The sequence below is a fragment of the Lagenorhynchus albirostris genome, chromosome 2, assembly GCF_949774975.1.
Source record: "Lagenorhynchus albirostris chromosome 2, mLagAlb1.1, whole genome shotgun sequence".
Lineage (NCBI taxonomy): Eukaryota > Metazoa > Chordata > Mammalia > Artiodactyla > Delphinidae > Lagenorhynchus > Lagenorhynchus albirostris.
In genome coordinates this window covers 133,616,560-133,629,086 of record NC_083096.1, presented here as the reverse complement: position 1 = coordinate 133,629,086, position 12,527 = coordinate 133,616,560, and the positions used below count along the sequence as shown (strand labels likewise).

The 12,527-nt window shown below is 35.4% G+C and overlaps 1 protein-coding gene across 11 annotated transcripts in view; it reads left to right on the top strand.

Annotated features, from left to right (window-relative positions):
- The window catches only part of PATJ (PATJ crumbs cell polarity complex component), a 365,234-nt gene that overhangs the window by 78,413 nt on the left and 274,294 nt on the right, over positions 1-12,527 (top strand). For all 11 annotated transcript variants that reach the window (XM_060139890.1, XM_060139887.1, XM_060139888.1 and 8 more), the window contains 3 exons: positions 159-293; positions 4,918-5,079; positions 8,312-8,443. In XM_060139890.1, the coding sequence (XP_059995873.1) occupies positions 159-293; positions 4,918-5,079; positions 8,312-8,443 (429 nt within the window). The remainder of the gene's footprint in view (positions 1-158; positions 294-4,917; positions 5,080-8,311; positions 8,444-12,527) is intronic.

Genomic DNA, 12,527 nt, shown 5'->3' with positions numbered 1-12,527 from the left:
TTGTACTTGAGGCTAGTTTTCCCCTTATTGTCTCTTTTGGGATTTTGGTGATTTGATTCAGGGGATGGGGCTTCTGTGTCAAAAAAATACTTGATAGAGGATTAACAGCCAGATGTATCCTTGTTGTGTTTATATTACTGTTCTGTGTTTTGTTGCAGCTGCTGCCCATTCACACTCTGAGGCTTGGCATGGAGGTGGATTCCTTTGATGGGCACCATTATATCTCTTCGATTGCTCCAGGTGGTCCTCTTGATACACTGAACCTCCTACAGCCAGAAGATGAGCTTCTTGAGGTAAAATTTTTGAGGGGAAAAGGACACAGGGCAGGAATTTTTAAGTTGTAGGAGAATGTGTTCTCACCAGAAATCCACAGAGTTACATCATCAATACCAATGTAATGTGAGCTACTTATATTGGAAAATAATTGGTGACTGTACTTAACAAAACTGTGTTGTGTACTTGAAAGTTGCTGAAAGAGTAGATCTTAAGTGTTCTTACCACACACATAAACAGACACACACACACACAAACTATGGTAACTATGTGAGGTGATAGAAGTGTTAACTAACCTCATTGTGGTAATGATTTCACAATATATATATCAAATCATCACACTGTACACCTTAAACTTTTACATGTTATATGTCAATTATATTTCAGTAAAGCTGGGAAAAATAAAGATGAGGAAAAATACTAACAACTTATGTAATGATAAATGAAGTAGATAACGTACTTTCAGTTCATTTTCCCCATCTTTTGGGACTCCTGAGATATCCTTTTGATAACTGAGAAAGAAGCTAATGTCCTGTTTTAGTTTGATAGCATAATTAGTATTTTTTTCTTCAAAATTCTTTTTAAGAATCTAACCCCTGACCCTTGTTTGGAACATGTAGTCATATTTATTTGGAGATTTTGTTGGTTATTTCTAGTAAGGATTAGAGCTGGATAACCTCAGGCTTATGTGTTACTGACTAGCTTTCAGATTGTTTCCTTGGGACTCCCTCCCCGCCATGATGGCAGCCTCTACCGGGCTCACTCAGGCTTCTCAGCCTCTCTTCAGTCAGAGCAATTCTAGAGCACTTCTGCTGTGACATGACTGCCTTGAGAGATTTTGTTAGATTGGAAAGTTCTATAGCAACACAGCAGACAAACCAAGCAACAACCCTTAATTTTACAGATAAGAAAACAAGACATTGATTTCCCCTAACTTTATACACTGGTAGAGTGATGACTTTAGTTCATGTTTTCTAACTCCCATTTCACTGGTTTTTCAATACATCACACTACTTTCTAAGCTTCTAAAAAAGATACACGGAATGGTCAAACTTTGAGAAGGCTGTGTAGAAGAGGGTTCTCTCAAGTGTTAGATCCACAGGAAGTCCTAGGTTGGGTTTAATAGAGTCAACCTAGTTGCTTGAGCCAAGATTAGAATCCCATGGGCCTTGAAGTAGAGATTTCTTTCTAAAATTTATATTTGCTTAAAGTGGGATGGCAAGAATAGCAAATAGGTTTCTTGTTGGGTTTTTTAAGTAGTGTTCAGTCACCTGGAGGAGTATGTTGAGAATTCCGAGTTGAATTTTGAGGTCGGAGAGAAAAATGCTGTGACTATTGGCAGATTTTATCATAAGCATGGGAGGCCAGGTCCTGTTTTAAGATGTAGTAAATGGCTTATTTTCAGAGGTGTTCAAGTAATGATACTGGAATGCTTATTGTGGATTAATGCCCTAGAATTTACACTGTCACTTACGGGTTTTTTGGTGCCGAATCATGTCTTTCTCTTCTTATTTGCAGAGTATATGACATAACTTTGTGGTGTCACACATGATAATCTGCAGATTGGAGACCATTTGGAAAACATTGCCATAACATGTAGCTATTAGGTATTGAGAAATGAGATATATTTATTTGAGAGATATGGAAATATGAGTAAAAACCAGTTTAGTTTACTTTTTTGTGGTAAATAAACATAAACTGTATCATTTAAAGCATTTTTAGTCTACAACTCAGTAGCATTAAGTATAATTCACTCCTAGTACCTGGTAGGTGATAAAGAAATGTTGGCTGGATCTGAGTAGAGCAAGTGTAGGTGATCTCAGCCATCAACTGAGTCCTTTGTGCCTTAGCCGAGATTGGAATTCCATGGGCCTTCTCTCTTGTAATAGAATGTGATGTAATGAGGTAGCATGAAGGCTGGTTGAATTCACAAGTATAGATTTCTAGTGAAAGAACTTGGGATGGGGAAAGAAGCACAGGTTTACAAGTCAGAGCTGCTTTTGGTTCTGAGTTTGCCACAGCTGAACTGTATGTCCTAGCATGTCACTTTTTTTGAGAATCATTTTCTTCATCAATAAAGGCCTACTTCACTCTATGTTTGTGAGGATCTAATGGAATATTGTCCATGTAAAGATAATGCTTTACACATTATCTCACTGTGAGATACTGGCAACATGACCACCGTGAAAAGACATAAGCAACCTTTATAGGATAGGATTGAACAGGGATTGAATGAAGTAGTGGGACAATACGTGTCCAGTATTATGTACTTTGCAGATGAATACATGTGTATGAGTTTTCTAGTCACAAAGTCTGAATAATTGAGACTTCACAGTACTTAAGAGGTTTGAAGAGTCTAGAAAAATATTGTGAACTCTAAAATAAAAATTGGCTTCTTCCAGCCACATAGCACAGGGAGATCAGCATGGTGCTTTGTGACCACCTAGAGGGGTGGCATAGGGAGGGAGGGAGGGAGACGCAAGTGGGAGGGGATATGGGGATATATGTATATGCATAGCTGATTCACTTTGTTATACAGCAGAAACTAGCACACCATTGTAAAGCAATTATATTCCAATAAAGATGTTAAAAAAAAATTGGCTGCTTCTGAGCAACTGAATACAGAAATTAAAAAGTCTCTGTAAAGTTAGCCAAATAAACTCCTGAACTGTATGTGTGTGTGTGTGTGTGTGTGTGTGTGTGTGTCTGTGTCTGTGTCTGTCTGTCTGTCTGTCTAATATACTCCTTAGAGCTTAAAACTAGGAACACAAATATGCTTCAGGGTTAGAACATTGTGCCAAGTCTCAGCCCAGAGCAGCTATTTACAGCAGCCATAAATTCCCTTAGATAGGAGTTGCTAATGGGAAATGTGACCAATCCCTTTAGCCATATAGAGTGGTGAGGAGGACTACCAGGCATTGCTATAATAATTGGAGACAATTCAAATGAATAAATAATGAGCTAAATAAATATTTAAATGTACACCAAAATAAAAACCTGAAAAGTGATTTTCAAATTTGTTGAAGTAATGTGAAACAGAAGCTAAAATACTTGTGCATGAGTAGCATTCCTGCTTTGATTGTATCTATCCGCTTGCTTTATTTTCAGTATGTTACTCCCCATTTGGTTGATTTTAGAACTTTCTGTGCTCATGGCACTGGTTGGCACCATGGACATGGTGTGACCAGTGGCAAGTACCTCCCTCCCCATTTTTGTGTGAAGATTGACTTGCAGTTCTTCCAGGAAGAACCTTTCATGTGCTGCTGAACTTGCTATCTGCTGGACCCCTTCCTCAGTCATAAAGTCCTGGGAGACAATGTTTACTTTTTAGGACTAACGCCCTGAAACACATGTGGGCTTCTTTACTATGTGGTGATTCCTTTGTAAATAATTAAAAGGCAGGCAGATTATGTCTGGTCTGATGGCTAAGTGCTGGGTATGTTACAGGTGAGAGTGGTTCCAAGGGATGAATGACTCTGGGCTCAGACCACTGTTGATGGGATGCTTCCAAAAACCCACTGTGCTCTTATTCTCTGAGCAGTTTTGACAGATTTAGTGGAAACGTTCCTCCCAGGAAAGTCAACCCTGCCAGTTATCTGGACATTAGCATTGCACCTGTCAGAAATTAAGGCCAGACCGGAAATACTTTTAAAACTAATAATGCTGCTGAACCCTGCCAGGAAGGTAGGAGTCAGAAGTGAAAAGATTATATGTTGCCTGGATTGTGTTTATGCCTCAGCTTTTTAGGAGTGGCAGACAGATGAGAGAGCTCCTTGAGCTAAAGTCATATATATAAAAAATTAGAATAGACATGTTTCTAAATCATCTTTGGTGCAAAGAATTGTTACTATGCACTATATATAATATGAAATTTAGATAATCTTTTGGTGATAAGCATTAATTGTTAATAAGGAATAGTTGATTATCTTTTTGTTTTTCTAAACATGTGGGAACCTTGTATAAAACAATTTGAAAATCTGACACACTTCTTACACTTGATGGCTGTGTCAGCAGAGTACGTAAGAATGGATCTGAGGCAAAGTTATGTGTATTTCTTTTCTACAGAGGTGATTTTTCTAGGATGGTATTAAGAGTTTATGGGATGTGAAAGAAAATTGTGAACTGATGCTAAATTTTGACGGCCAAGTATCCTAGATTTTGTTACCTACACATTGTAAGTTGAGCAGTTTTTAACAGCCTTAAAAATTAGTGTTAATATCTCTATTGATATGCTTACAAAATGAAAAGCAAAAGGAAGCGGTCTTAAGAAGGCTATCATTGATATTTAGTGTGTTTAAGGAGAGATGGGGAGTAGATGAGAGAATAACAACATTGTGGTATAGAAAGGACAAAGCAGGGAGGTGTGAAAAATTAGGCAAATCACATACCCAGTAATAGTTGTACTCTGAGCACATTTTATACTTTATTCACCCAATTTCAGTAAAACTTTAGCCTTAATTTTTATAAATTTTAGGGATTTCTGTTTTTTTGTACTACTAAAATGATTAAATTTAGGCCCTTTGTTTACAGGGAAAATAAAACGATTATCCTGTTTTCACTTTGATAGATTGACGTAAGCAAGAGATTTTTGTTTTTTTTTCATTTGGGGCCTCCTCAATTCTGACTTATCCCTTATCTTTCTAGGTCAATGGAGTGCAGCTCTATGGGAAATCTCGCCGAGAAGCAGTCTCCTTTCTTAAAGAAGTGCCGCCCCCCTTTACCTTGGTTTGCTGTCGACGGTTGTTTGATGATGAAGCCTCTGTAGATGAACCAAGGACCACTGAAACCTCTCTTCCTGAAATGGAGGTACTAAATGAATACTCGCACTGTGGTTCCCATAGGCATGCCCCTTCATCAGGGATGTCCTGAGAGTGTATTGTGATATGAAGGGGGAGGGAAAAACCTTCCTCTTTTGTTTGACAACAGTAGCTCTCAAAGGCAACAATGCATAGCTTTTCAAATTGTTACTATTCTTTAATGTCATGAAACTTTACTCTTTTTTTTGGTAACTTGAAAGGTTAGTAACATTAATGTGCATGCACTTTGATTTTAGAAAACCTTTTTTTAGTAATTACCTGAGCTCCTTACTTTTGGCTCCCAGTTCAACTCAGTTCATCTTAACAAGTTTAAGATGTTGGTAAGTATTGAATAGCTAATGGGCTTCCCTTTTTCAGAGCTTTAAAAACATGAAGATCTATGACCAATTTTGAAATGAGTAAAAATTGCTGTAAGAACCTTCAGAAGGTCAGATAATAAAATAACACTTTCTGTGCTCCCGGTAGTTTTTTTTTCTTTTTTTTTAAAGAGCATTGTAATTATGAAAACAGATTTAAGCACATGCTTTTCTAAATTATGTTTTTGTAACTTTTATGTCACTTTTCCCCTTTCCAGACTCTTTTAGATTATAATTCCATTAACACCAGTTTTGATACACAGGGGCTTCCCTTTTGCTTACCTACGGTCTGATTTTCAAGGTACATAGACCCTAATGTTGCCTCTGCCACTTAATGATTTGAATGATTGAGCAAATAACTTGACTTTCTGTCGATCTTCTTCCTCTGAAAAATGAAGATACTTATTGTACTTACCTCATCTGTGGTGAGAGAAGGAAATGAAGTAATGTGTGCAAAGTTCTTAGCACAATGCCTTGCATAAGGACAGTGCTCAGTAAAAATTAGCTATGGCTGTTCTCAACTCCTCCTGTCCACCTGTCCTTTTTTGTGATTTCCTAAAATACAAGAGTGTAGCACTGTCCTGTAGTCACAGATACTTTAGTGTATATTAAGTTTGTTTTTTCAAGAAGACTGTCAGCTCCTGTGGGCAGAGGCCAAATCTTAGAATTATTTTGTATCTCTTGGTGTTTTTATTCTTTACTGTACATATACAAAGTGCTTAGTAAATTATTGACTGTTGATTGATAATTTTTTTTAATGCTTATCTTTGGTAAACATGTTTCAAGGAAGGGACTCAAATGCCACACTTTTATGATTCTTGCAATCTTTACTAAAATTAAATGTGGGTGATAGCTTACCTCTATTGATAAAAATGCCGTTAATCTAATCTTACAGGGTGTGTAAATCACCAACTCCGCTTGCTGACTCTGTGCTCCCATCTGTCATACTTTACCACAATGGGTAAACAACAGCTTTGAATTATGCTCAATGTCATCCTTGCTGCCCATTAGTTGATTGCTTTCTATTCTGTAAATACAGGATTTATGCAGAATTGATTGTATCAAAGTGATATATTTCTGGTTGGAGTATAATATCTTATATATGTTGGATGCCTTGAAATTTCTATAAACTTGGGTTTTAAAATTATATGTGGTTTCTTAAAATCCTGGCTCTCTTTTCTGTCTTTTTTCATTTATCTCAATACGATCTTAGGTTCTTAGACCCTATATTGTTAAGCAGCTCAGACAAAATTCTAATGCTTATTAATCAGTAAAGGTATTAAATGCCTCAGTAGAACATCAGTCGTATTGTATTACCATTGTAACTTTACTTTTTATTGGAAAGTATGTGTTTTCTTTTTAAATCTATCAGTTCCTCATATCAGACTGATATAAACAGATGTTTATTGATCCAGAACGTTCCCACTAATTTCAAGTTCTGTAATTCAAGAACCAGGAAATCGTTCCCATGTTTAGATTTAATCCACCATGTCCTGCAGGGACAGTTTGAGATCTGGTCCAGCCCTCATTTCAAGATGTTTTTGTATTAGCTATGGTGCCTTACTCTTCCATAATAGAGGGGTCCCTCTGCCTGCCACATCTGCCAGCTTTGATTCCGTTAAATGGGTTTTCTTATACAGGTCACTCAAAATTATATTCATAGGAAGTACTTCATTTTATTTTATTTACTTCCATTTTATTTACTAAGATCGTTCAAAGTGTTTAGAAATAGACTTCTTAAAGACTATTATTTAGTCTATAGCTTTATTTAAAAAGAGTTTCAAGGGAAGGCCACTCAGAGGTGGGTGATTGATTCATTATGTATTGAACAAACATTTATGGAGCGCCTGCTATAAGCCGCGCACTGTTGCGGGTTGAGGGGATAACCATGGTAAACTCTATGACAGCCCACACCATTCTAGCCTAGAAGCCAGGCATTTTATTAATTGTTAGGGCCACAAAGAAAAAGAAGATAATTCTTGAGCCTCAGATAGAAGTTCAGAGTATTTGGGGAAGATAAATCACATGAATATAATCCAACACTATAAATAGTATAAAAGCAGAAGTTTGGAGCAGCTATTCTCCTGCGTAGTCGACTCATTGACCGTCTGTCGTTTAGCTTCCTAGAATTCCATGTGTCAGTGACTCTTTTCCCTGAAAGGAGGGAGCTTGGAATAGGGGATGTGCGGGTGTGGATCAGGGAAAGCAGCTGAGGATCTGTGTACTGAGTAGTTGTGTTGACCTCCTTCCTCCAAGATCAGGTTTTCATTATTTCAACTCTGATTTTTACCTGTTTTTAGACTTACATGATTTCCAAAGACTTGGATTTTTTTTCACCTTATTTTTCTAGTAAAGTTTTTCTTGAAAACTAGGAGCCAACAGAAGTGGTATCTCTCTGTCCTGTCCTGGCCTCTGTGTCGGTGTCTTTCTCTCTGTCTCTCACTGTAATTATGAATTCAGGTATTGCTACTTAAATATCTTAAAAGCTTTGATTTTGTGTGATGTTTTCATATCTTCTTAAATTGCATATTTTTCCTTTTATGCTTCTACTGGGATGACAGAACTCATTTTAGTATAAGAGGTCAGTGTTAATACTTTGAATGAAACAGACACTTTAACGTTAAAAAAAAAACCAAAAACTGTATGAACAACCTGTTTTTTTAAGTGCTTGAATTTTCATGAAGGTTTTATACTAAAGTATATGTGCCCCAGTGCATGCCCCTTTTAAAAAGATTAAAAAGAAAAACTATGCATGCCAAAGAGTATCCTCATTTTGAGAAGAAACTATGAGATTCCTGATACGTTAATTCTTTTCAAACTTGAAAGGACAGTGTATTGAAGCATTTATGTTCTTTGGTATTTCAGGCTGACCACAATATAGATGTCAATACTGAAGAAGATGATGATGGGGAATTAGCCCTGTGGTCTCCTGAAGTCAAGATTGTTGAACTAGTAAAAGATCATAAAGGCTTGGGATTCAGCATTTTGGATTACCAGGTATAAGAACCTGTTCAGAGCTTTTTGGAGCAATTAGTTTGTATTATAGTTATATGAAGTAGTAATTGTTTAAGACATCCACTGACTTAGGCAAAACTGAATTATTTGATGTATAATGCTACTGTCCAAAGGTGGGGTGTTATAATTTCCATTGTTACCATTACAATTGATAGCTTCCTTAGTGAATAAAATGATAGATGATGTAATAAGTGGACATAAGGGAAGGAATAGTTTTATACCCATGGATGCTTTTAGAGACTGGAACTTGATGAATTTTTTTATATGGAGGATTTTTTTCCTCCAGCTTTATTGAGGTATATTTCACATACCATAAAGTTCACTCATTTAAAGCATACAGTTCGGTTGTTTTTAGTATATTTGGAGTTGTGCAACCATCACCACAGTCTAATTTAAGAACATTTTCATCACCCCAAAAAAGAAACCCCATACATATTAGCAGTCATTCCCAATTCTCACTCTCTTCTCCCTTCCCTTAACGTGAGGGTTTTTATAGTTTTGCTTACCTATTAATCTCAATGAGTGTAACTGAGTAGAAATGTTCTTGGTGAAGTTTATATTTAATATAGAACATATAATATTTATGTATTTATATGTACCCCAATTATAACTACGGTAAAGTTACTGATGCATTTGGTTTGGGGGTGGCAATGTGAAAGGTCACAGCAAGACATCTATATGTTATACCAGTTTACCAGTTAAAGTATTTTTAGACCATCTGACTATCATGGGGAATTAAAACTGTTGGCAAGAAATCTCTTCACTTTTAAGATGCATATTTTAATACATTAGTACTGCCTAAAGACACTGTGGTTTAATAAAGCAAAATGTACTCTATCAAAGCACATAAAATGCCAAGTGATATAAAAATCAATTTTTTTTTTAATAAGACAATCAGGAATAGATTGAAAGAAAAATACTTTGAGCATTATGTAAGAACATTAAATTCCATGTTTTGGCAGTGTGCTTTAAGATTACTGAAATAGATTATATCTATTTTATTTTTGCTGGCATATTTCTGTGCCAGATACCCCTCTTCGTTATTGGAAGTTCTCTTTGGAATATTATTGAATTATGAGTTGTTGATTCCAAAAAATGCATATTTTGGGAAATATCTTTTTCAAGAAATATTAATACTGTAAGATTCTGGAAGTTTATATATTGGTTAATTATTAGGGCATATAAATATAAAGCAAATGGCACGTATTGATACTTTTTTTTCCCTCTCCAGTGTTGCTCTATTACCTAGCACATAGTAGGTGATTGATAAACATTTGCAGAATGATTGAATAAAGTTTAGGTTAGCCAAAATTAATTGGGACTAAATGAACATATTCAATGGGTTTTTTTTGTTAACATGTTGAAAACTGGGATTTAGTTTAGAAAACACTATTCAGATGTGGTTTTAGATATTCAGCTACATTTTCATTATCATTGGAATCTATATGTTTTTGCATTCTTATAAATATATCATAATGATTGCTCTTACCCTCTTAAAAAACATTATCTGCAAGTTTTATATTTTGAATATTGCACATGTTAGAGAAGTGCTTCAGAAATTAAAAAGATAAACAAAAAGTTCAGTAAAAGATGGAAAGAAAAACTTGATAGTCTTTAACAGTGTAATCCCTGCTTAAGAGAAAAATTCCTTTATCAGTTCTGAGTTTTACACTTAAAAAATATATATATATATATGCATTGTAACATACCTTTGGTTTTTTTTGGATCTTATTTTTATTTGTAAAATTCTAGATGTCCCCCATCCCATCTTCCTCACAATCACCATCACACATACTGATGTTTATTTCTGCACAGATTATATGAAGTAATTTTGCTGCAAAAGAAGTGTTAGATATTCTTCTTGCTTTTGTGCTTATTGGAGAACTGATAGAAAAAAACTTCATTTTCTAAATGCTACTTTGATTCACATTAAAGGACTCAGCTTATTTATTTCTGCAGCTAAACCTTGGAAGGAGAAACATTCAGTCTTAAACTGAATGTTTTTCTTAAGTCAATCTTAAATACACTTATAGTTGTACACAGCACGTTTTCACCATTTGTCAGTGGTATGTAGAACTGTTATCCCCGTGACATTTAGATGACACGTAAACACAATTAAAAATTTGGTTTTGGGCAAGTTAATTAATTGGTTATACCACCTCTTGTTGTAATTAGGTAATAAATTCTGAAGTTCAGAAATATTTTTTTCAAGGCCAGGTGAAGATTTAGCAGAAGACATGAAAGGCCACGTTCCTGGTTATTATTGAATTTGATGCTTCTTGTATGAATTTATTAGGCATCTGAATAGGGCTGATGCAGAGCTTCACGCTCACCCCCAAGCTTAGAATAGTTTGTATAAGAAGTGCTGTAGAAACATCTTAGCCACAGCGAAAAGATTTTAGTATAGTGGGAGAGTTTCCAGGTTATAAAGGACCTGTATTAGCAGTATTGAAGAGATTGAAAATTTACTTTGGTATTTTAATTTCAGTTAACCACTTTTCTCACTACTGAGTTTTTCTCTAGAAAAATAAGAACTCTGTCAAGAGCCTGACAAAATTATATACAATATATATTTTGTAGGTGCTTTTACAATTTCTTCATCTATAAAATAGGGATAATAATGTTTAGCTCAAAGGATTATTATGGTTTAAGTAAATTAACATGTAAAGAAGTGGGAAATGTTAGATTATTAGGGAAATGTATTATTAGTAATAATCTAATTTAGAAAATAAACACAAAAAGTCTTGATATTGTCCTCAAAGATGGAGCCATACTACAATATGTTTGTGTTCCATCAATTTTTAACTAGATTAGGAAAATTAATAAGTAGATGCTTTTAATTAGTAGATGTTTAGTGAAGTCTAAATTTAATTGTAAAATTACGTTCTAAAATGCAGCCAACTCTTGATGAGCCATATGTGAATTACCCATTTGTGGATTATTGGCCAGAAATTTGCTTTTTACGTAAATTGAGCCAAGCTTTAGGAAGAGATTAGTGAGAACATAAAGGATCTTGAATTGGCCACGGAACGATGGGATGGCAGTCTGGATAGGGGATTCAGTGATCCACCAGTGATGGAAATTGTGTAGTTGAGCAGAGAAAATAAGCAGGTCTGTGTACCTGCCATGAAAGAGCTGAATCTGATATACAGTTCTACAGCTCAGTCATATGGCCAAAGAGGAATGTGTGGCAATTCATTTTCATGAAAGGCATTTAAAATAAATTGGGGCAAAGGAAGAGGAGGAAGCAACAGGGAAGACTTAGTAAATATGATTCAGGTTGTTAGTCTCATTAAATTTTAGGGTGAAGTGATTGTAGCTTTTTTGGCTGTGATTTGAAAGGAGGTAGGATATTATTTGTTAGTCTCAACTGTGCCTAGGCATTGCTTCACGTCATGGCTCGTTAAAGTCTGGCCCTGTAAGTATACCATATTAGAAGAGTCCTTGGTCACTGTAACGTCATGCCTTATAAGATCATGTCATAGAAAACAGAGGTGTGCATAGTTTGTCAAAAGCATGAATATTATGGCTTAATTGTGTACTCTGTTTCTAAGCAATATAGAACTCTTCAGAAATTTGGTTATAACTTTTATTAGTATAGTTTTTTGCCAGTTTCTAGGTATGATTACATACTGTGCCCTAGTTATCTTTGTCTTGATTCCCCATTATTTATGTGTAATGTCTTTATTCCTTGGAATATCACTAATGCTCATATTGATACTAATCCTAATATTAATCCAAATAATTAATACAAATCCAACAATAGCTAACATATAGTGAGTGTCTGCTGTTTGCTAGGCACTCTTCTAATTACTTAATGTTTTCCTCACAAGAACCATATGAAATATGTACTATCATTATCCTCATTTTAGAAGTGAGGAACCTGAGGCACAGAGAGGTTAATTAACTCATCCAAATTCACACAGCTAGTATATGGCAGAAATAGAGTTTGAACTCAAGCAGTCAGCTGCCAGAATCTAGGCTTTTAACCACCACACATACTGCTTCTTTACTTATGAGTGGTATTTCCTTGGGTATTTTATTACAGTGGGTCCCTGTAATAAAT